At 39.6% G+C, this 25061-nt stretch overlaps 1 protein-coding gene across 1 annotated transcript in view; it reads right to left on the bottom strand.

Moving 5' to 3' along the window:
* Window positions 1–25061, bottom strand: part of FRY (FRY microtubule binding protein) — a 269335-nt gene that overhangs the window by 69682 nt on the left and 174592 nt on the right. Inside the window, exons 32-41 of the mRNA XM_077752524.1 lie at window positions 22216–22472; window positions 21577–21723; window positions 20286–20454; window positions 18944–19034; window positions 14133–14215; window positions 8602–8752; window positions 7950–8053; window positions 7001–7186; window positions 4387–4585; window positions 2798–2919 (exon numbers count right to left, since the gene is read on the bottom strand). Coding sequence (XP_077608650.1) covers window positions 2798–2919; window positions 4387–4585; window positions 7001–7186; window positions 7950–8053; window positions 8602–8752; window positions 14133–14215; window positions 18944–19034; window positions 20286–20454; window positions 21577–21723; window positions 22216–22472 — 1509 coding nt within the window. The remainder of the gene's footprint in view (window positions 1–2797; window positions 2920–4386; window positions 4586–7000; window positions 7187–7949; window positions 8054–8601; window positions 8753–14132; window positions 14216–18943; window positions 19035–20285; window positions 20455–21576; window positions 21724–22215; window positions 22473–25061) is intronic.

Genomic DNA, 25061 nt, shown 5'->3' with positions numbered 1-25061 from the left:
GGCCAGATTTCATTGTTTCTCATTGCCATGTAGTATTCCATTGTATAGATAAACTACATCTTGATCCATTCGTCCGTTGATGGACACTTAGGCTCTTTCCATGTTTTGGTTATTGTTGAGAGTGCTGCTGTGAACACTGGGGTGCATGTGCCCCTATGCATCAGCACTCCTGTATCCCTTGAGTAAATTCCTAGCAGTGCTATTGCTGGGTCATAGGGGAGTTCTATTGTTAATTTTTTGAGGAACCTCCACATTGTTTTTCAGAGGGGCTTCACCAGTTTATGTTCCCACCAACAGTGTAGGAGGGTGCCCGTTTCTCCACATCCTCGCCAGCATCTAGAGTCCTCTGATTTGCTCATTTTAGCCACTGTGACCACCGTGAGGTGGTATCTCAGTATGGTTTTGATTTGTATTTCCCTGATGAGGAGGGATGCTGAGCATCGTTTCATGTGCCTATTGGCCATCTGGATGTCAGAGAGGCTATTTAAATTAAAGACTATTTAACAGTTCAGTTCTACACTGAACTGTTATGTGATCAGAAGTAACCGTCTACTGTGTTAAGCCTCTGAGCTTTGGGGGTTGTGTGTTACAGCAGCTACACTACCCTGACTCCTACAAGTGTTTCCAGGAACATATTTTATTGTGCTACAGTGGAAACAGGCAGAGAGCAGGGGTGTATAAAGAAACTGTAGTGAGTAAAAGCATCTGGGGCAAGATGTGAAAAAACTCAGGACTCTAAGCACCCTCTGAGAAAACAGTAGAGGGATTCATGAGTATTTTCATTTTCATTATCTTCATGCAATCAAAGATTTTAAGCAGATTAATGGCTTGCACACAAACGGTAAGTTTCTTCCTTTGGGTTATGTTCAACCATTAACAACTGACTTCTAAGTGGGGGGAAAAGCAGTAGAAGAGGTGGTAACATTTCAAAAGCATTCCAAACAAGAAATGTCAATCCTATTCCTGAAATGAGAAACTCATTTCAGTTTATCAGTATTGTTTGCTTTTCTAGAAAGCACCCTCTGGTAATGAGAGGAGGTGTGGCTAATCTGGATTGTTTCAAACTGTGAGATGTGCTATTTATCAGAGCAGCTGGGAAAGCCAGCAAGCCATATTTCATTTGGTCAGCCTGGTGTGTGAAAAAAGGTAGCGGTAGTTGCTGCATTATGCTGAGGAACCAAATTTAAATTTCACACACAGATCAGCCCAGGCCAAGTCAAATCTGAATGGTATACAGCTAAAGGCTTACACATCATGATGCTACTATAATCTAAATACAGATCACACTGTGTTCAGAATATTGAATGATCATCAGGAATTATTAGCAAATACCTTCAAAGTCAAAGACGTTTTATCACAAAATTCTTTTTTAAACCCATTTTCAAATCTGATAGCATATCACAGTTGAGTATGAACATAGCCAATAAGATTTATTACTCGTGGCTGCCTTTTTTGTTGTTGTTGTAAAATTTTAAAATTTGAGTATACTTGACACACCATGTCACATTAGTTTCAGATGTAAAACATAGTGATTCAACTTCTTCGACTTCTATGTTTTGCTAAGCTCACCACAAGTGTAGCTACTATCTATCCCTATGCAACACTACAATACTATTACAGTATCATTGACTGGGTTCCCTATCTGTGCCTTTTATTCCTGTGACTTATTCACTCCATAACTGGAAGCCTGTATCTCTCTCTCCCCCTTACCCACTTTGCCCATATTCCTACAGCCTTCCCTCTGGCAACCATCAGTTTGTTCTCTTTAATTATAGGTCTGATTCAGCTTTTTGTTTATTCATTTGTTCTTTAGATTTCACATGAGTAAATTCATATCGCATATTTTTTCTTCAATCTGACTTAATTCACTTAGGTTAATACCCTGTAGGTACATCCATGTTGTCACAAATGGCAAGATCTAATCCCTTTTTATGGCTATATAACATTCCATTATTATGTATTCTGTTATATATACTCCATTATATATAAAATATATATGTTGTATAAATGGGATATATATGGAATGAATATATATCTACTTCTATATACATGCTTGCACATGTACACACATACACACCACATCTTCCTTATCCATTCATCTATGGATGGACACTTGAGTTATTTCCATATCCTGGCTATTAGAAATAATGCTACAATAAACATAGGGGTGCATATATCTTTTCAAATTAGTGTTTTCATTTTCTTTGGGGAAATACCCAGTAGCAAAATTATTGAATCATATGATATTTCTATTTTTTGATTTTTGGGGGGAAATTTCATGCCATTTTCCATAATGGCTGTACCAATTTACATTCCCACCAACAGTGCACAAGGGTTTTTCTTTCTCTACATCCTTGCCAACACTTGTTATTTCTTGTCTTTTTGATTCTGACAGATGTAAGGTGTAAGGTGATGTCTCATTGTGGTTTGTATTTGCATTTCCCTGATGATCACTGATGTTGAGCATCTTTCCATGCATGTGTTGTGTCATGGCCTCCTTGAAATAAAATTAATATTATAGGGAATAGTTTAATTCTAGTGAGGTAAATGGAGCAGGGAGAACAGTGACTTCTGGGAATTATTTGATAGGGCATAATGCAAAAATACATGACATTAATAATCATCCAGTTAGGCACATTTGAAACAAGCTTCAAGGCTCCCCTATGAATATTCTCCTGCTATCAATGCCAAATACAGAACCATATACATATATGTAAAGTATATGGTTATAACGGGAAGAATACACTCCATTACAGAAAATGTTGAAAGTGGCATTTGGGGAAATAGGATAAAGTACCTGATTTGGAGTCTTTAAATACGGATACAACATGACGTAGAAAATTAGTGAGCTGTTCAGCACTCTTTGAATTTTGATTTTTGGGTGTGATGTCTTCATGGCACCAAAGTGGACCAAATGCCCTTAAACAAAACATACAAAATGTTAAAAATATAACCACTTAAATATAATCATTTTGTATTTTAAAAACCACCTATGCAGTTGTAACTCCGAAAGCGCAATATGATTTTTAAATTTTAGTGATTAATGTGGGTGTAAATTTCAGTCTGGTAAAGCTTAAGAACATACTCAAAATGGATCTATCCAATAGAGGGAGGCATATTTTTTCTTATGTTTTACTCACAAAATGCAAACCTCACAAAATTTACTCACAAAATTAAAACCTCTCAATTCATCAGAACAGTGTTTACACATAATAGGTGCTACATATTGGTCAAATAAAATGATATAAAATGTTAATTAAAATATAGACTTAGACATTTGTACTTTTTAGATTTGCAGAGATAATGTTTTTATCAGGATCCTATCATTAGACTACCAAATACTGTAGAAATGAATTGATGACATCTACTTGGTTTTCAACAGAAAGAACAGGATGGATCCAGATGTGAGAATTTCAGAAGAATACTTTTTCCAGCACAAGGTATGGACAGTGGCGAGTGGCGAGCATACTTTTCTTCACCAACGACCATTCAGGTCTCTGAAGCATCCTGGATGTAGTTACCATCAGACCCCTTCCTAAGCTTCCTTTCTTTAAGTCCTATATTGAGCTAAGAACTGCAAAGAATACTCTGAATCATTAACCGAGGAAAGAAAACGCTCTTTTTTCCCTTTTTTGCGTTAATTGATGCATTCATGGGAGAAAGAAAAATCATGGGGGTATCAGATAGCATCTATACAGACTAGACTTCTGGGATTAATGTACCGAGAAAGGATAGAGTCCCCTCCCCCCAAACAGTACCAGGTAAACATCATTTTCTTGGTACAAATACTGGACCTCAGGGTAAGAGACATTCTGAAGTCTTACAAGCTAAATTGTTCAGTGGAAGGAAGAAACAGAAGAGCTGACAAAATGGGATTGCTTGCTTGCAGCTTTTCTTGATTTTGATTATTAGTTTGCTTCCTTTCCATCATGCTTCCTATTGTTTCTGACTTTCATTTATAAATGGCTCTGGATGAGAAGAGCAGACAATGGTACCCTCTGCAGCTGCTCCTGGGTCGACCATGGCTAATATATTTGGTTTCCAGAGGATGTTCTTTGCCAAGTCTCAGAACTCTCAGATCCTGGCAGCTCTAATAGATGATTAAAGTCATCCTCACCGTGGGGCGCTACCGTGTCCTGCCTCCATCTGCTGCATTCTCTTTATACACAGAACCTGCTGCCCATCAACTGTGCCGTCAGTGGGATCTCAGACAGCTTTTGCCAGTATCTTCCTTGTACACAGACGCTGGCAGACGCCATTTAGAAGCGAAAAGAAGGCTTTGCTAAAACTGCGGGCTTACTTTTTCATCTGTGTAGTTCTAAAGTGATGATATTTCCCCCAAAGACCAACCTAAAAACAGGCCTCTGTCTCCTGACCCCTTACTACCTGGTCGTCAGAAACTCAATGAGCTTGTTCGCCTTCTCGTCCGCTTCAGCAGTTGTGTCCACATCTTCCACCTCCTGGGTCATCTGTGGGAGGTTCCCACTGCTGCCCCCCAGGCTGATGCTGGAGGACGTGGAACTGGAGCTTAGCCCCGAGTCTGGCACTGGGGATGACTGGTCCTCTCTCAGGAAGTCAAAGCCACCTGGTGAGACAAGAAGATCAAGGTAGAATGTGCTAGGCAGGGTGCTTACTGAGGTGAGGAGGTGAGCATACAGGAGGGTGTAGTTATTTGAATTTTTTGGAGAAAACATTTGATTTTGACTATGGTTATGACGAAATGAGACTGATATTTTTTCCTTACTTATGGACTAGTTGCACTGCTGTGTAAACCAGAGTGTATTTGGTAATAGGAGTGTGATCTGTTATTTTGTAGCCTGGTGTTGGAATTGATGCTTTCTGTAAAAGAAGTGGTGTATGCTTGTGTGTGTGTTTGCACATGTGTCTGTGAGCACACACACACACACACACACACACACACACACGCACAGGCTGACAAACAGTTCCCCTAAACATCTGGACCCAACTGTACTGGTAGCAAATTATTCTTGGGTATTAGACCACTTAAATATGTGAAATGGTACCAGTTTTGATGATACGAGCACCTAATAATGGGTAAGTTATAATGTTTTGAGTAAGTGTGCTTACAACTGTGAGTATTATATGTCTATTACCATGTTTTGATAAAATATGTCTCACGGTAGTCAAAGAAATATGGTATAAATAAATACTATGTTTGTTCCCCACCTAATATTTGGTTATCATTCTACATCTCTGGGTATTGTTGATTTGAAAATGTAGATACATACTCATCCCTTTTCTCCTACTTAATGACCACAAAAAGTACATAGTTCTGGTGTATCTGACAGATATAGTGAAATAGAAGGAGCCCTGGGCCTGAATATCATCTCTGCCATTTATTGTGTGATCTCAGGGAGTTTATATATAATTTCTCTGTAGCTTAGTCTCCTATTATAATAAGAAAAAGACAACAATTTCTAGCATACAGGTTTTTAGCTTGGATTTGAAAGCATAGGTTGAAAGTAGGTGCTCAGTAAGTATTAATAAATGTTTATGAAAAGGAGATATTTTCCACATACTCGTATTCCATGTATGCTACAGATTCAATCATTTTAGTTTCCACTGTCTGTCTTGCCTATGGTATATTGTGTTTTGTTTTGTAAATCCCCACTTTATGCCACACCAGTGTTGTAGTGAATGCAAAACCGATGCACTCAGAGATACACAACCTAATGGGCATGTTTTCAGTCTAAGACCATGTGCTTAATGGAATACATCCTTATCCTGGGGAGTCAGGACAGCCAAAAATCTTCAGATTTTTTTCATTAAACATCTATAGTGAAGAGAGTTTTGTGTCTTTGAGTGACTATTGATGGGTTATTTTCAATTAAGTGTAACTTGGTTTAAAATAAATGGCTTACACTGAGGTCAGTAGTCCTTATGTCTCAGACTTAGTAACTCTGTATTTGCTTCCCAAAGGAATATCTTAACGTCTGTCAAAGGACAGGACAGCACTGGGTACAAATATTAAGTAACAGGCACATCCTCTTCAGGGTTATGAATAAAGTACATGGTGACAGATGAAGTGCATGTCATATTGAGTGCCAATGCAATGCACAAAATGTTCAGGAATGTTAGTTCACTATAGTTTTAAGGTATTTTTAATGTTCTGATTCTTAATGAAACCCACTGGTGAACTCTTTGGGGAAAGTTTTCATGAATAGCTGGACACATCACAATAATTTCTTTGACTCAAACATGACTCAGCTAACACTTTCTGTTCTCATTTCTAAAAAGAAAGTTTTGGTTTCAAAACAGCCAAGGTTCTTAGCAGACTTCCACTCATGGTGCTTTCCAGAAAAAGCAGTCACTTAAAAAGGTGAAAATTCCTTCAGGGGAACTAGAAGGTCCACAAATGATACAACTGGCATCTTGGCAATAACCTGCTCTCAAGGTGATGGGGGACAGTCACTGTTTGGTACATTCTCATCCTTTAGTGTTTTAGACATGCTCTTGGCTGAAGGACATAATTTTCTTTTTTTAAAAATTGTTTTATTTATTTCTGAGAGAGAGAGACAGCATGAGCAGGGGAAGGTCAGAGAGAGAGGGAGACACAGAATCTGAAGCAGGCTCCAGGCTCTGAGCTGTCAGCACAGAGCCTGACGTGGGGCTCGAACCCACGAACTGCAAGATCATGACCTGAGCCAAAGTCGGATGCTTAACGGACTGAGCCACCCAGGCGCCCCTGAAGGACATAGTTTTCAATGTATCAGTAGGAACATATTTAAGGAGAGCAGCAATCATAGTAATAAAGACAAAGACATTTGAAAACATTTAATACTAAAGGATTTTGAAAACCAAAGCAATATCAAGTGAAAGGGTGCATATTTACTGTGCTCCTACTTGCTCACTCGGAAAGTTGCAGGGGGAGGGGGTGGTGATCACATTAAAGAAGTTAATTTGGGCTCCATGGACACCTTAAGTTATCTTTGTGTTTGTGATTCTGTCTCAGGCTTTCTGTCACTCCTTCTTTTATTACCTGTGTAGAGATACTCTGGTTGATAAGCCGGCTGAACTGTTAGAGTCTTAGCTTCACCCATCTCTCGAGTCTGCAGGAGCACAGAAGCAATGGCATGAAAATTGCTGTTGCAAGAGAGGGCAATCAAGAGGTGAAGAAGCAATTTTTTGCTGTGTTCAAAGACTTCAGGCCGGTAATGGTCCAAACCTGGAACAAAACAGTGGAATCTCTGAGTATAAACAAGTTTTCAGCTCCTTTAGATTCCAGGGATAGTAAAGATTCCAAGTTACTCAGGAGGAACATGTTGAAAGAATGTTCAGTTTTCTTTGTTATTGTTTGTGTTACCAACATAAAGAAGTTGAGCTTAGGAAAAATGTTTTATTCCTTAAATCAAATGCTCTAATAAAATGCTGATAGGTGGACTTTTCTTGACCTCTCAGTAGCATTTGACATGGTTAGCATTCCTCCTTCCTAGGATGGTCTCTTCCCTGGGTCTCCCTATTAACTGAAGGATTCTAATTTTGTTCATCTCTCTGTAACTAAACTTCTGAGCCTCCCTGGCTTGTTCCTCTTCCCATTTTTGTTCTACAATTTGGCTATTTAAAAATCCCGGTCCTTGGCCTGCTGTGCTCTATATTCTTTTTGTCTGTGTGCTGACAGTGTCTCATGGCTTTAAATTGATCACATCTAGCCAAAGACCCTCAAAGAGGCTCAGTGTGTTTTGGGTATCTTTATAGATAGAGCATTACAGAGTTACCACTCTATATTGCAGAAATAGGGCAATTTTAAGCAATGACTGATCAATTGAAATTGTAGAAGCAGATGTCACATAGAAGCAATGATAAATGGAAGAGACTAAATATTTCAGAAATGAGGAAAACAGGATGTCAATGTAAAAGGAAAGCTCTCCGGATTATGTCTATAGAGTTTTGACCCTATTGTCTCGAGTTCCTCTTAGATCCAGTCTTACCTAAGAAGACAGCATGGAGTAATAATGGTAGATGAAGAGCCCAATCTTCTCTCACACTGTGATCCACCACCATCTCAGTCATAAAAATTACAGCAATATTGCACCTAATCAATGACATGATGAAATTAATGTAACTTCTGAAGAGGATGGAAATACATTGATAGATCATTAAGTCACAATTAAATACAACTCTTGAGCCCTACTGAAGAATTATGTGAGATCCTTATTCCAGGGAAACGGAGTTTAATTTCTGAAAAAGCACAGAATTCCACAAAAGGGAGAAACTTTGGCTGAGCTAATCACATACTAGGGAGTCTTACTAGTCACTAGGTAATAAGAACTGAGGGAGGAAGAGGAGAAAAGGGCCCTCATTTCAAGTTACTCACAATCTAAAAATTATCACAGAATGCATGTCCACATCCACATTACATCAAGAAAAACTTCTGAGTTACAAGGCAGCTTTGCACATTAGTTAATACTCAACCAAACTCTACAAATATGCTGAGAGCTGCAATTAAAGTTACGCATGGTCCCTCTGACTTCAGAGGTCCTTTCATTTGATAGGACCTGGAATGATTTCCCTCTTCTCATGGAAAGAAAAGTCCAGTTAAATTGAAGCAGTCGTTTCCCACTACCCACAGATGCTACTTACCTGTGGAGAGGCCCCCGGGGAGTGATGGTCTCTGGGAGGTAGTCAACCAGGGGGGCCCAGCATCCTCCAGTACAAGGCATGGGTAAGGGCTGCGGCTGTTTGGTCTCTGTTATAGTCAACAGCCAGCCCGTATATGGAGAAATTGGGTCATCTATAGGATGAGAAAGACAAGCATGTATTATTTTTAGGAGTGATGATTTTTGTTTTCCTTACTTGGTGTTTGTAGAAAGAATCTTACAAATGTAGGCAAGTAAAAATAAACCCTCTAACCATCCCATCTGGTGAGTATGAATTATAGGATCAATGGGTTAGAATTACTTGATTAGATTTTTAGTGCCTTTATGTTTTGATAATCTAATATACAATTATGTACTATAGAGCAATGGAAAATACAGACATGCAAAAAGAAAACATTAAATCATTCTCATCACTGTGAGAACTTGGTCTTTCTCCAGTCTTCCCCACTGCAGTAAAATGCAATTCCATATTTCAAGTCTTGCTCAGGACAGGAGCCTTAGAGCTATCCGTGACTTCTCTCTCACATCTTACATCCAACTCATAATCATGATAATCATGGTGAGGATAATAGTAATATTAAAAATAATTACTTTAGGAGCTAACATAGGGAATACCTACTTTTTACCAGGCACTTCTCGAGGCATTGCACATTATATTAATAATTAATTAGCCCAGTAATAGGTATCTCTTACCCCTACTTAACAGAGGGGAAATAGAGGTTAGGTATCTTGACATCATATTCAGTGAGTTGTACCTTCAAAACATATCCAGAATGGGGCCACGTTTCACCATCTCCATCACTGCCAAGGTAAGGCATCATGCACTCTCACATGGTTACTGCAATGGCTTCCCTACTGCTCCCTACTTCCATCATGGCCCCTCTACAGTCTGGTTTCCACAGATAAGCCAGAGCGATCCTTTTAAAACAGAAGTTCATTCATGTCTTTCTCTCTGCTTAACACTCTCCAGTGGCTCCCCTCTCCACTCAAGCTCTACACCATGGCCTTAAAGGCCTTACACGGTCTTCTTGGTGTTTCTCTCTTGCCATATTTCCTACTACCATTCCCCTTGCTCATACCACCCCAGTCATTTGGGCTTCTTGCTGCTCTCTGATCACGTTTGGCATCGTCCAGCGTCAGGGCCTTCGCTCTAGCTTCCCTTTTGGCTGCAGTGCTCTCCTGGAGAGCCATGTGGTTCACTCCACCTCACACAAGCCTTTGCCCAAGTACCAATTTATCGCAGAGGAGTTTCGGGACACTCTATTTGAAATCCACCCCCCAATCCAATCATTTTCTATCCTCTCACCCTGCTTTAAGTTTCCATTCTGGCACAGATCACCCATTCTCCAGCACTGACTGCCTCCTCCAACTCTCAAATAAGCTGCACAACAGCAGAGACTTTATTTTGTTCATTGTTGTTTCCCTAGTTCCTAGAACAGTATCTGACATGTGGCAGGGAATCAACAAGTATTTTTTGAATGAATGAACTTCCTCAACAATACCTTTAAAGTAAGCGCAGCAACAAGTTCCAAAACAACCTAACCTTATACCTAAAAGAGCTAGAAAAAGAACAAACAAAATGCAAATCCAGCAGAAGGAAGGAAATAATAAAAATTAGAACAGAAATAAATGATACAGAAGCTAAAAACAAAACAAAACAAAACAATAATAGAACATATCAATGAAACCAGGAACTGGTTCTTTGAGAAGATCAACAAAATTGATAAACCTCTAGCCAGACTCGTGATGGAGCTTTTTTTTAAATAATGCTTTCAATAGAGGCCAGTGGCATTCAAAGACAAGCAGTTCCACTTGGGGTCACATGATATGAGCCCGGTACATGGCTTCAGACAAGCTGGCTCAATCCTGGGATAGGTTATAGTGTATTAAGAAGAATGATGTGTTGGATCATCTTTAGGCAATTTCTCCCACATAAAGTTTTTTTGGCTGCACTCTGAAAGGCGGTGAGAGGCAATAGATCCAAGGCTGCTGGTCCCGTGTAGAATGCTGGGCTTACTGGTTAGCAGAGCAGGTGAAGCAGGTGTCTTCCTACTGCGAAGACTGAGGCTCCCAACAAGGGCCAGTACTAGGACACAGCCCACTTCTGGGATGTCAGGGAAGGGAGTTTCCGGGGCAAGGTCAGGATTCGCCTTAGAAAGTGACTGTTGGGTCTTACTAATGCATCAAAAATTGAGCAATTGGAACCCTATAAATTCTATGCTATGAAGCTAGGCCACAACAATTTTAGCCCAGAAAAAATGTAAAGCATATATGATAATTCCTCATCTCATTTCAGACCTCCTGGTAAATTACCTACAGAATGTTTCACTTTCAGCAAATTAACCATCCAGGATAAACTGGTTGCAAAATGCACTTGTAAGTAATCAGCTACTGTATAATAAAACTTAAAAGGAGAACAAAAATGGAGAGAATATAAAAGAATTAAGAAAAAAGAAACTTGCGATATTTCTGTTAAGAAAGGATACACTTTTCTTTGTTTCAACAATGTTCTCAGGTACACAGGATACCAGCAAAAATGTGTTGGATTTTTGGTGGTTGGATTAGGAATAAGTTGGCCTGAAGCTGGTTTTCTACAGTTAGGTCTAAACCTCTAGGACTCAGCTGCTATCCAGGCTAACTAGCTGTATCTTTATTATGGGGACACATACATTAACCTATGGCCTTGGAAAATAATCCAAGTATTTTAAGTAGTTCTAAAACAGCTTACATAATATTAACAGGGCGATCTTTATAGATCTAGGTCTAAATCAGTTTTCTGGGTCCATTTTACTCAAGGTTACTATCATTTTGTTTTGGTTTTGGTTTTTTGTTTTTTTGGTTTTTTTTTATAAATAGAGAATACTTTTAAGAGGCTGCACATGGTCATTCCACCTGGATAAACCCAGATTATGAAGCCCCAGGCCACTAAGTCTCACCTGATTCTTTTTACTCCTCCTATCTGTACTGATCCTCCCAGGAATTCAGAGAGAAAATAATCACCCTTAACATATACCAGATGGCTGGCCATAAGGTTTTAGAATTGAGTCTACCAATCTTTGCTTTTCTTGTAGCATAGGCTATATCCCTCATGTGTAGAACCAGAACCAAAAATACATCAGGGAAAAACCAGTTACCAAAGTCCTAAGGGTATTTGTCCCCTATTAGATGCTCTGCTTCCTCCAGATAGCCAGAGTCCAGGTTTATCACTTAAACACTTGGAAAAGGACCTTCGTATACATATGTTCTGGACTTTTCTGTGATAAGGAAGGATATGTTTCAGTAACTTGATTTCATTTTCTCTTAATATGAGTAATTTAAAATATAAGATCTCAGTTCTCCAATGACAGACATGCTATGAATTGGAACTTCTCTGGTCAACAACCGTAATCATGTAAGGTATATTATTGACACATGACTCAAATGAATTCAAATTCTATGCCAAAATTTTCCCATTAAAATGCTGCTTATGCAGGCACAACAAATTTATAAAACAGTATTTCTAGGTGAAATAGATGCCATAACAATAACATTAGACTTCTTTTTATGCCTTCACAACTATTCACAATGTTTTTTCCCCCTTCACGAATACTTCCATTACTTTTTCTTTTTGTCCCTAGAGCCTNCAAATGAATTCAAATTCTATGCCAAAATTTTCCCATTAAAATGCTGCTTATACAGGCACAACAAATTTATAAAACAGTATTTCTAGGTGAAATAGATGCCATAACAATAACATTAGACTTCTTTTTATGCCTTCACAACTATTCACAATGTTTTTTTTCCCCTCTTCACGAATACTTCCATTACTTTTTCTTTTTGTCCCTAGAGCCCGTGATCTGAGTTTATATAATGACCTAATTATTATTTTATTATAATTATCCTCTGAAATTTACTATTTATGTATTTTCAAAGTAACTGTTACTTTATTATAGTGATTCTATCAAATTCTATGTCCTGGAGCCAGAGCAAAGAGGTACACTTTAAAGGAATCAACTGCAAGACAGCAATATTCTTGAATAACCAGTTAGCAGAGTGGGTGGAGGGGGTGCCTTCCTACTGTGAAGACTGAGTCTCCCAACAAGGGCAGGTACTAAGACACAGCCCACTTCTGGGATGTCAGGAAAGGGAGTTTCCAGGGGCAAGGTCAGGATTCACTTCAGAAAACAACTCTTGGGTCTTACTAATGCACCAAAAATTGAGCAATATAGATCCACAGTCATAGAGTGTTATGTTTTGTTATGCTTGGCATATTCTGGGGGAGGGGGGCAGGATTTGACTGTTTCACCTTTTTATGAAGTAACTTTTTTGTCCCCAAATTTTAAATATTGCACAGCAATCCAGACTTTTCTTGTACCAACAACTCTCCATTTCTCAACTACTACTCTCCTCCTCTGTAAAATCTAGTCCCATCTAAAACTGATGGTTGGTTCTCCTGAGATGCAAATATCCAGTGTTTGGATGTGCCCTGATGGGGCACAGAAAGAGGTGAAAATACAAGCAGCTTATTTTATTTCAGACTGATGGTACTAGTAAGAAGTTTAATAGGGACATAGCTGAAACTTAACCTAAGTTAGAGTATGGTAACTATATATGGATTTTAGACACCCCCTCCATTGGTATTTTCAATGCTAGAGAATTGCCTATCTGTGCATTAAGAAGCAGAGTAATAGCAGTTGAAATACGCTGTCATTAGACTTACTTAGCTGTTACCCCCTGGGCACATTTTCCATAAAAACAAAACAAATCAAAACAGCAGCTACAAAGGTCCTATGCAGTGACTTACAAAATGAACCTAATCCATGAAATACCATCGTATTTACAATTTCCTCCAAAACAGACAAATGAATCCCATCAGATAGTTTACTGATTCCCTCACCATACTGAATGTCACAGGGAGTGTACTTTGGTTCCAGAATTTTTGTAACTTGTTACCAAATGATACCCTTTACCTGTTCCGCATCCATAGAAGCTGTTCAGGGCTTAAACAAAATAAATGAATGTATTGGCCGTTTTGGTTTTCCTACCTTCTCAGGGTATGAAGAAATTCCTGTGACAATTATATCTCCCAGTTTAGTAATTTTCGCTTGGCTACTGAGACTATGCCTTTGAGAGTCTCAGGGTGAAAACAGATCCTACCCTGGGTGAGCTGACGGACAGAGCTTAAAGGTCAAATGCTCTAAGATAGGTTGAATAACTGAGCTGCAACATTGATTCTCAAATCGACAATTTCTTAGTAGCCTTTTCCCATATGTATCACCAAGGAAAATTGCCAGGAATATAAAAGTACAGATTGGGGCAGTAGTTTGAGGTTTTCTAATTTTGATTTGCCCATTGTGGAGCTTCTCTTTACTTTAGGATGCTGACTCTATGCCCACCTGCACAGCTGGATCACATGATTACTTAATATTTATGGGTCCCTTTTTAGTAATTAGAACAAGAATAATCAAAGCACTCATTTTCTACTCTCCAAATACCTGCATTCCATCTGAACCCCCACATCCCGCTGGTACTTACTTTTATCTTCATCGTATGATCCTCCAGAACTATTGCTGTATCTTGACTCTAGGCGAGTGTGGGCTCTAATGACGTTACTAAACCTTCAAATACAAGAACGACCATCAGAGATACTGACACACGTGTGCTATTGTTCATAAACTCATACTATTATTTATTGGTTGAGTTTTTGGCGGCAAGTTCCAATGATGCTTTTCCTAAAGAAATCCTGTAAAAATTGTACCCCAAACATTTTGTTTTCCTCAAGAGGGCCAGTGGTCACTCTTGCTCAGGAGCACAAGTTCAAGTCTCGATAAGATAAATATTTTAAGGCTAATATTTGAATTGACTAGGAAATGGCATTTGGTTAGAAAGAAACTAGGAATGGCACTGAATAATAGGAACCCCTTATTCACACAGCTGCCTGGCATGTCGTAGGTGGTCAATACATAATTGCTGCTTAATTAAGGAAAAGTAGATAGAATTGGAAATATACAAAAATGGTTTCATAACAAATCTTGGGCTTTGTCTGTTTTACAGTTTTCCTTGAAATGATCTGAAGGTTTTCAGGAAAAGGTCATAGGTGAGGAAACGGGGTAAGTAGGGTTATATATACAAGTTGTATAACTTGTCCAGTGTCAACAAGAGGAAGACAGCATTTGAAGGATTCTTTTAGTGACTTACTGCCTCTGGGCAGGAGGAACACGGGATTTTAGGACTGAGCTCTCACTCACTAGCTCTGTGACCTTGGCCAGTCCTGCATCTCCCTGGGGGCCCTATTTCCACACCTGCCAAAAATGAAAAATAAATACTTCACCCTTTACTTCACTGGAATTGTTGTGGGAATCGAAAGAAATAATGCAAGAATGTTTCTCAAGCCATGAGACATCCAACTACCAAGGTATTAATTATTATATTTCTACCTTGAATATCTAAAATGCCTTCTCTCTTCAAGGCACCAAAGGCTTTCAAATCAATAGCATTTTTATCATCTAAAGGCTTATATGTGGGGCAAGGGTGTGGCTGAGGAGAAGTGATGATAAAATGTTGTATCTATATTTGTTTTATATAAAATGACATAAACAGGTCTTACCCACTTAATATACACGCAACCAAGGAAAAGAATTAAGGCTAAAAATACCTAGAAACATCTGGAAAATTCAAACCAGAGCAGGTGTGTTCCCCTTCATTACTGACGGGGTGTTCTGCCTTAATTGACCACAGATCAATGCTTTATTTCCCTCTAGAACACTGGGAAGTTCAGGGCTATTGCTATCTTCCAGTGTATGGAAAAAAGACACGCTTTAGGAAAAAGTACTGGATGTGCCATTAAGATGCTTGCCTTGTCCCGGGTGTATAACCTCAGAACATTGCATCACTCATTTAGATTTGCTGAACACAGTTCAGACAGTGATGACTTTGGTTTTATGCACTTCTTAAATGTTTGCAACAGATTTTTTAACACAGTCATCTTTTCCCCAGTAACTCTGTACTTCAAACATTATTGTCATATCTATTGGGCTATTACTTTGTGAATCCATAAAACAGAACATCTAGGACATCTGCTCAGTCTGTCTACACCAGACTGAGCTTACAAAATGAGTAAAGTGAGAAGCCTATTACCTTCTGAAGATGTTCTTTAATCATATTTATACTGCTAAATGCAACGTTAAAAATGGTGTACACAGAGCCCAGACCTCATTCATCAAGGAACAAAAGAAGAGTAATGAAAAATTCCACATCTGGAGATTTCCACGGGACAGAGAGCTCAAGATCTATATATGGTACATGTTGGTTTTATAATCATGCTCTGCAGGGACCAGGCAGGAAGAATTATAGAATGGATGACAATCCTTCTCTTTTCCTTTGACATATATCTAAAGGAGAGTTAGGCAGAGGTCATCAAGCCAAGATGAACAAGAGCAGCAAGTCCCTTCTAGACTGTTCTTCTTGCTCTGGAGAAGACCAAAACCACAGTGCAGAAAGCGTTAGCTTGACAAGAAAAAAAAAAAAAAAAAAAAGGAGTAAAAACTGGCACCTAAGTGTAATATCTGTTATTTTCCTTTGCTTTCCTGGCTTGAAGAAAATAATTTTGGGTCTGAGCTTTAGAGGAATTTGAAGGATTAAGTAGACCAAATAGCCTTTTAACATCAAAGGTCCATGTCTCAAGAAATATATCATGAATATAGCTCTGATAAGAGAAACACTAGAGAGACAAAATGTTTCTCTAAATTTTATCTTGCTGATTTAGCCCAAGTTAATACTTAGGTAACTTTTGGTAGATTATTAATCTCTATCCCTGTATCAACACAGATCACCAGAAACTTATGCATTTGAAGTTTATTGCTTTGGTTCCCTATGAAAAATCCTTTCATGGAACTACAAATTTATAAATAAACTTTTATTAAGGGTTGATGTACTGAAAATAATTATGGAGTTTGGTTCTGCATATTTGATAAACTGCTATAAACAGCTATTTTAATAAAAATATGTTCACTTTGTTGTTTGATAAAAAAAGACAAGACCTACATGATAAATCCTTCTTTGAATTTAGGGTAGTTTCTATTAGTAGCTTCCAATGAATCATTTTTTATTTTTACACACTGCAAGTTATAAAATTCACTGTAATTTTCTTTTTTACTTTGGCTATTGAAGAACTCAAGGTTAGGTTAATATTAACTTTCAGTAGCTTTCCTTTGTGAGGACTTTTGACACAATCATCTTATTCTCTTTTTAGCTGGGCTCTTATTGTATTCCCCTTGTTTTAAGAGTACCATAACCTATCTGAACTTTCTGTTAGAATAATGATAGTATTAAATATGTCTGAAAGACATCAAAGGGCCATTAATCTAGCTGTGAAAAACATGGCGGCAGGCCTGTTTCTTTGCACATCTCCACGGTGCCCCCTGGAGCCCAACAATGTATTTTGGTGACTAGTCCCCCCAGGGGTTTGGTAACACAGCAGCCTTGTCAGTATTTCTGACCAGTTATGTCTGTAGACTCTTTGTCTACAAGGACTGTAAAGAAGAGAGTAAGCAACTGTCTTCTGTAATGGGGTTTGGAAGAGGGAGGGAGAAAGAGGGGCTAAATGCTCTTTGGACAGCTTATCTTTGGGGTTGTGAGATTTTGTATATGTAAGGTCATATATATATATATGAATATATATAAATATTATCAATAAATCTATAGATAAATAGATACACCATTAGGGAAGAACTAGATATATGGGAATACATATAAAAAGTGTGGGTACATAAATGCATCAGTTTTTCCAATGACCAACAGAGATATGGTGTCAGGGGAGGAAACCAAGGGCTAAAGAGAAAGCTTCTATTAGAGATGTTCCCTGGTCTTGACATTACAGAGATGATCAGCTTCTTAATTTCAAGGGCCACCACTAAAAACTTGGGAAGGACACTTAGGACTCTGGTTCCAAGGGGGCTTTTTGTAGTGAGATATTAATAGACATGCATCATACTTCCACCCTAAATAAAAATAAGATGGAAAATTCAGTCTAGACAATAAATGATAAAAGAATGTTACAGTCCAACTAGGAAGTAGAAATACCTTTAGAGAGATAACGTGATTATTTACCAGGAGGAAGTTTTCCAAAGAAAGTATTAACTAAAATAGATTAAAAACATGTTCATTAACAATCTTGTATTGTCACTGATGTATGGAGTATGAAAACCTTTACTTATTTCTGAGAAACAAAGAAAGAATGGCCTTTATTAGAGATCTGTAAAGGATGAGGTCTATGACCATGATCCACTGGGTTTGGGCTTTTAGCCTGAAGGAAACCTTGTGTGGATAAGCATCTGCTTAAAGGCAGAGCAACAACCCAGTCATGAACCTACTCAGGAATCTGATGAGGCCCGAATTGGAAATGAGCCTTCAGACTCGAGAGGCAGTCAGTCTTCGGTCATAGTGTTTCACCGGCAGCCCCTGCTGTATTCTTGTGCATAGGATCAAATCCTGAGGACGATCACAAAGCATCTGGAAATATTATGGGCTAAGTAGATTGTCTTCATGATCTGATCTATTAAATTTTCTCCAACCTGAATTTGTGAGCGTCTCTTCCTTGTTACTAATTTCTAAGTGAAAGGGCTCCTTGGTAGTTTTCACTAGAAAATGCCCAGGCTAAGGAGTTTCCAACACCGTGAGAGTCATCCTAATCTTTATTTATTAATCTGAGTCCCTTTTATTTTTCTTTGTTTGTTTCTCTGCTCTTCACAATTAACCACAGGAAATAGCGATGCAGATTTTATGAATTTATGAGTAGCTTCGAGGCAAGGTAAAGGGGCAAGAGAAATATCATTAAAGGGTTAACGTAAAGGGACTAGAGGCTTCTTTTAGAAGGAAAAGGCAGCGTTGTTGGCTAACCAAAGGTGACAACGTTAAGGTGAAATAAAAATGATGATGTTTTACAGAACTCACCTCAAGACAACTGCTCGAACTGCTCAATCTCTAAGAAATCATTCCACAATCAGATTTGAAAATTTCACATGGAAATTCCCTCTAATTCCAGATGGTCTGTGCCCACTAGCAGAACCACCAGTAGTTTTCAGGAAGCCCTGCGGTAAGTGAAATTCAGCCACCAGAATGACATCCCTCTTAATCTTTCTCTTCGCTGTCTTTTCTCAGGGAGAAATCATTATCTTTAGAGGTATATAGAGCAGAATTGGAGTCAGTTTGTGTTTCTAAAAGCAAAGAAGAATCTGTGTGTGTGTGTGTGTCTGTGTAATTTATGAAACACAACAAACTCTTACAGATGCTTTTGTATAGACTGTTGCTGAAAGTTATTCTATATTAAGCCAAACTTGTACACCAACCTCTCATCAGATTCTTTCAATATCTTGCTCTCCTCGGCATCTGGGAAACTGTCCTGGCCGGCGACCACTGTGTTGCTGCTGGAGGTGGTACCTGCAGGTCGGATTAGAAGAAAGACACTTAGGGAACAAAAATGTAAGGGGGAGCGTTAAGCCCAGGTCTCAAGTAATCACAGTGAAGGATTTCCTATAAAATCACGTTTGAAAGATTCCTTACATCTTCTGTATAATATCCGACATTCTAGACAAGCTTCCAAGTCCACACCACTGAAATGGGAGAATCCCAGACATCTGTTATGGTCAAACCAAATTCCTCAGCTCTCTTATAAAGTGAGGCTACCACATTCTTGAAACCCTTTCTTCCTGACCACTTAGGTAATGAACTTATTTATAGTGGCTGGGCCTGCTGCGAGCTGCTTTCGTATTTCTGGGGCCAGGAGTTTATTAAACTAATGTTAGTGAAGCAAGTCCAAGTACCTAGAGTTTCTGATCCCTGGGCTACTGCTTCTTTGCAAGAACACATTCTGGCAGCAGGTGCAGGACAAACAGAGGGCATAAGAGACCAGGGGATGAGGGAGATTTGAAGGCAATTATGATATCAGGAAAATCAAAGGGAAGCCGGCTTCAAGGAACTTGAGGAGGGTATTATACATTTCGTAAAATGAGCTGAGAAACCAATTTATTAGAAGTAGTAATACTGTTGGGGAGCATTTTAGCTAACTCTGGGGCATTATTAGCCAGGAAGTTCCATAGATGCAAGAAGGGAGGTTCAGAAATGAGGTTCCCAAGGGAATGCTGTGTCCTGCCTGGGATCAGCCTGAAGCGCGAAGCTCCGCGGCTTACCCAGACCAAGTCCCTGACTGATGGCCACCCTTACAGATGGATTTCGTTAAACCAACAATGCTCATAGGAGTCTCAGCTATTCTTCCATTAAAAAAATATTTTTCACATTTATTTAGTTTTGAAAGATAGAGGGAGACAGAGCATGAGCGGGGGAGGGGTAGAGAGGGAGGGAGACCTAGTATCCAGCTGTCAGTCTGAGCTGTCAGTACAGAGCCTGATGCGGGGCTTGAACCCACGAACTGCGAGATCATGACTTGAGCTGAAATCAGATGCTTAACTGACTGAGTCCCCTAGATGCCCCAGGAGTCTCAACTATTCTTAAGCCACCTTTTAGATGAAAGTTTAAACAGGAATAAGAAAAAATAAACACACACACACACACACACACACACACACACTCTCTCTCTCTCTCTCTCCCTCTCTCCTTTTCTGCTCAGCGCTCCAGGTAAAGGAAAATCCAGAGATCTGAGACAAGACATCCACCCAGCCGCCCTTCCCCTACCCGAGGCTGCCGCAGAGGCCTTGCTGCTGGCCGTGAAGCGGTAGAAGGGTGGGTTGTCACAGTGCTGGACGATGGGATTCACCGGCTCCGTCTGCTGCAGCTCAAAGAGAAGCTCTTCCATGGTTTGAATGGTGTTGTTACGGCACAAGTATATGGCCACCTTTTTAATCTGAGAAGAAACATGGGACACAAGGGATGTTTTCCAGAGCCTCACCCCCAAGAATGCTGGATGGTAACCTGTTCCCTTCTGTGAAGGCATCAGCCCCAGAGCTACCATCCTGATGGCTCAGGTCTGTGATCTCCCAGCGGGAATCAGAGTGTTGGGATTAAAATTCCCCTCTCTTCACCTGCATGTCTGATAGGAGTGCATGTTAAAGGCCTTGCCTTCCCTAATGGCCAAGTTTACACAAGCTACTTTTGGGGCACATGAATTCTCCCTAAACTGAAACCTGCCCTCTAAGGCCTTACCTAGAAAGAATTTTATTTATACAAACCATGGGGGAAAACGGCTAGTTATTTCTGTTTAAACAAGGAATCCAATTCCCTGCTGTTCTCTCCTTCCCTAGAAACCAATGAATTTTAATTGTTGGTATGGTTTTAAATTTTAAAAATAACTCTGGATTAAAGCTCTGTCTGACTGTAGCCCTTATTGTCAAACCCGAGGCCCAGACACCGCAGTGAGGCTTATGTGGTTCGAAACAAAAGGCAGGTGGAAAATGTCTCAGAAAAACAACCAGCGCACAAATGCCAGTTGAATTACAGTTTTAAAAATGCTTTCATTTCATTGATCGTATCATCTTAAATACAAACACTAAAAATTAGTTATCTCCAGGAGATTTCTCTCTGCTTATTTCTCTCCTCTGACCTACATTTGAAGAGAAACACCTGGACACTCTGAATTTTTATTCTGTTTTAAGAGCATCAAGATGTAAACACGAAACATCTTTATTAGTAATAACATGATGCTTTACTGAGTTTCTCTTATGTAATGGGTCTAATTTTTATAGAAGGTAGCTTTTAGTAACTGTTAGGAAAATACCCACCCCTGAATTCATATGTTTCTGTGTCCAAAGGCTTAGAAAGAGGATGACAGAGGGGTCACTGAGAGACACCGTCGCCTGCTTCTTGGGGGACAGAAGGAAACTTTTATATAACACCTAGAAGAGCTCCTAGGAGATTAGCATGACTGACAGAAATTGACCTCTCCATTTCACTTCGTGCAAAGAGCATAATCCGACTTGCAGTTGCAAAAACAGGAGCAATGACTTCTGAAAGTGTGAGGGACACTTACGTAGGGCAAGAGAAGCGTGTCACTGCTAACGCCACACAGGCTGATCAGGAACTGCAGGGTGATCCTAAGGTTGTTGCTCCACTTCTCGTTGTTGGCTAACGCATTCCAAGCATTTTCCATTTCTGGTCCGGGAACTTCATCTCCATACTAGAACAGACAAGATTAAAAAAACCAGCTCAGGAGATGTGTGGGGAAGAGAGTGTCAGGAGGCAGAATATTGGATTAAAAATTGTTATAAGGGTCATGGCCATCTCGAAATCCTAAGAAGGGGAAGATGTGGCCATTCCTCAGCAAGATGCCATTTTTCAGCCATTTATAACACATCAATCAGTAATGGACATGCTTATTCTCATGATTTTTAGTATGTTAGGATTATTATTGGTATTTTTATTATTACTTTTAAAACTTGTGGTAAAATACACATAGCATACATTTTTAAGCATACAGTCCAGTGGCATGAAGCACATTCACACTGTAGTACAACCATCACCCCCATCCATGCCCTTATTCGTGTGATCTTTAACAACAGTTAAGTGCCACTTTTCCTGAGTTGGCAGCACAGGGCGTGATCAACCCATGGGTTTTCCTCGATGACGGCCTCAGAGCCGTGTTACTGAGACACATTTCCTCTGAGTTTACCTTGGCCGTCATGTACATGAGGTTATTCAGGACCAGTGACGTAGCTTCCGGGGAGCCCCAGCCACTCCCTCTCAGCCCGTGTGAAGTGGGCACTTCTCCTTCTCGGTCCTTGACATCATCCTCTGGGCTGCTGGGGCTTGATCCCGGGAGGAGGAGCCTGCTGTCCACCAGCTCAATGTTGTGCAGCCAGGGCAGCAGGTAGGTGAGCATGATCTGACGCCCATTTGGGTGTGTGGTGGGGAACCGCTGGCTGACCTCTAGAGAGAATGGCAGCAACAACGGGGCATATGTTATCTCATCAAAATAAATAAAGATATCAACACCAATTGACAGACCGAACAGTGACTTCAGTTTACAAGGCGTGTTCATATACAGCTGCTCCTCCAAGCCACAAGATCTTAATACTGAGGCTCATCCACAAGCCTCTTGTGTCTGGTGCTCGGTGGAGGTACGTGGGAGCACACAGCGAGGAGAGCATAGGCTTGGTAAAAGTGGAGTGAGGGTGTAGGCCTCATGAGTTCACATCCACTGCTATGGAAGAGGTGCATCAGAGCACTCAAAACAGGGGGCTTGGAATCAGACGGACGTGTGATGAGATCCCAGCTGCTCCACATACCAGCTGCATGAAATTCTGTTAGTTATTTAACCTCTCTGTTCCTCAGCTTCCTCATCTATATGGGACCACATTGGGCTACTGTGAGGATTAAAAGATATAATCATAAGGTATAGTATATGCTTAGCACAGTGCTGGCCATCCAGTAGGCTCTTAATAAACAGTGGTTAGGATTCTTATAACAACGATTATTGTCTTTCCACTATACCAATTTTTTACCAGGTTGTCTTCTAGGAACTCTTAGCTATAAAAGTGAGAAGAAAGCCACTATGCGGACTCATGTTCATGATATCTACTTGAAAACTGCCAACTATGTGGAAGGTGTGTGCTCAGTGCTGCACTTCATTTTATGAGATAAGTGAATCAAGGATGGTAAAATGGTGTATCCAGTCCAGTGATTTCAGCACTATTTTCTCTGATAACATTTTTGCATAGTTGCACTGCCAGTAGCATTTAATTTTATGACCTGAATAAGCTTTCTATAGAAATAAAAGCACAGCATTACCTATCTGGTGCAAGCTGCTTGTAATCTTTTATTTCTAACATCTAGAGAAGAAACGGTTTTATCCTAAGGGAAATTCACAACCATGGTCTGATGCACTTGTTATTATCCAGTGTGGCGTGTAATCTCATTTGGAGAGGTTTTGGCTGCTAAACAATAGAACAACACAGATGCCAGGATTACACCAAGATAATCCACTAGATCCCCGAGATGGTAGCTTTAACTGATTTGGCCTTTTTTCCTGAAATGACAATTTTTCTATTTTGAACAATACGAATGTATTTAATGCTGTGCCCCAATAATCAGGTTAAGCAGTTATGTTTTACATTGCTCAAAATTTCAAAATTTACTTAATTTCTAAACTTTATGGATGTGATAACTGATATTATGAACTTGTATGACGCATATTCAGATCCTTAGAAAACCGGAACATATATTTATTTAACATACTGGGCCTTTTCTAGGTCAAGCCACTGTGCTAGGCTCTGTGGAGCCAGCAAGGACTCAAGATTCGGTTCTCATCACTGAGGAGGCTCTGAGACAGGTGGCTCTGGAGCAAGGTAGAAAGTGATAAATGACAAACAGAGGAACAAACAAGAGTGCTACATGGGTTCCTTGGAGAAAAAAGACTTCTGGCTACAAATATCCATGTGCATGGCAAAATAACTACAGGTAAGACCTTGGACTGTAAGTAAATTGTTCTACGAGTGTTCTGCAAGATGAGCAAACATTTCTAATAAATTTTAGCTCAATAAATGAGTGACGTCTTGCAATATGAGTAGTATGTGATGTGGAAGGTCATATGGTCACAACTGAGCCAATGGTTCTAATAATTTGCTTTGATATACAAGTGCTTTGGATCATAAGCATGTTTTCTGGAATGACTTATGCTCACAAACCAAGGTTTTACTGTATTTTAACTTGACTAGAAAGGATTGGGACTTTGGAAGGGAACAAATCCTTCCAGCGGGAGGGACAACTGATATTAAGAATACCTATTGTCTTTCAACAGTGGCATAGAAACCTATTGTCTTTTAGTGGCCATGATTAGTTTCTAACACATCATATAATTTGCTTATTTATGATGTTTATTGCATCTTGTCTGTCAGACATAAGGTCAGATGGGGATGGGGGGAAAGTCTGTCTGAAGTATCCCACACACCTAGATCAGGGCCAGGATTGTAGAGGTCTTTGTAAAGGGAGAAGAGGATGAAAAAATGCCACAGACATGGAAATAACCCCCATTCACCCTTCCAGAAACAAATTTAAGAAATGCGAGACCGTGTCTCTGGGCTGCTACATAGATTTTCCAGCGCCTTTGGGAGGGGCCCGAGCAACTTGCCTGGCTACTTACAAGGAATTAACTCATCTGAAATTACACACAATAAAAATCTCACCACAGGGTTTTCAGTAGTAAAAGCAGTAAAAGCAAGAGCTAGAAATCTCTGTAACCTCCTTATTTTTCCGTATTATTAAAGAAAGTTCTTCCTCATAAATCAAAATAGCTGAAAGGTTAATTCTTGAAGAAAAGTTAGACTGAACCCGCTTGCAATTCACTGTATGAGCTTCTTTTGTTCTTAAACTTGCGGTACTATTTATCTCCTCTCCCTTGATCTGTCTACCCTGTTACCAGCTTCTCCCTTTCAGCTGATAAAGCTCCAATCCTGCTCCCCCTCAGGCTCTGCATCTGCTCCAGCCTCTCTTTCCTTCTTTCTTTCCCAACCAACCCAC

This window comes from Crocuta crocuta, unplaced genomic scaffold (assembly GCF_008692635.1).
Source record: "Crocuta crocuta isolate KB4526 unplaced genomic scaffold, BGI_CrCroc_1.0 scaffold190, whole genome shotgun sequence".
Taxonomy (NCBI): domain Eukaryota; kingdom Metazoa; phylum Chordata; class Mammalia; order Carnivora; family Hyaenidae; genus Crocuta; species Crocuta crocuta.
Note: the sequence above shows the minus strand (reverse complement) of the source record. Positions and strands in the feature narration are given on the sequence as shown.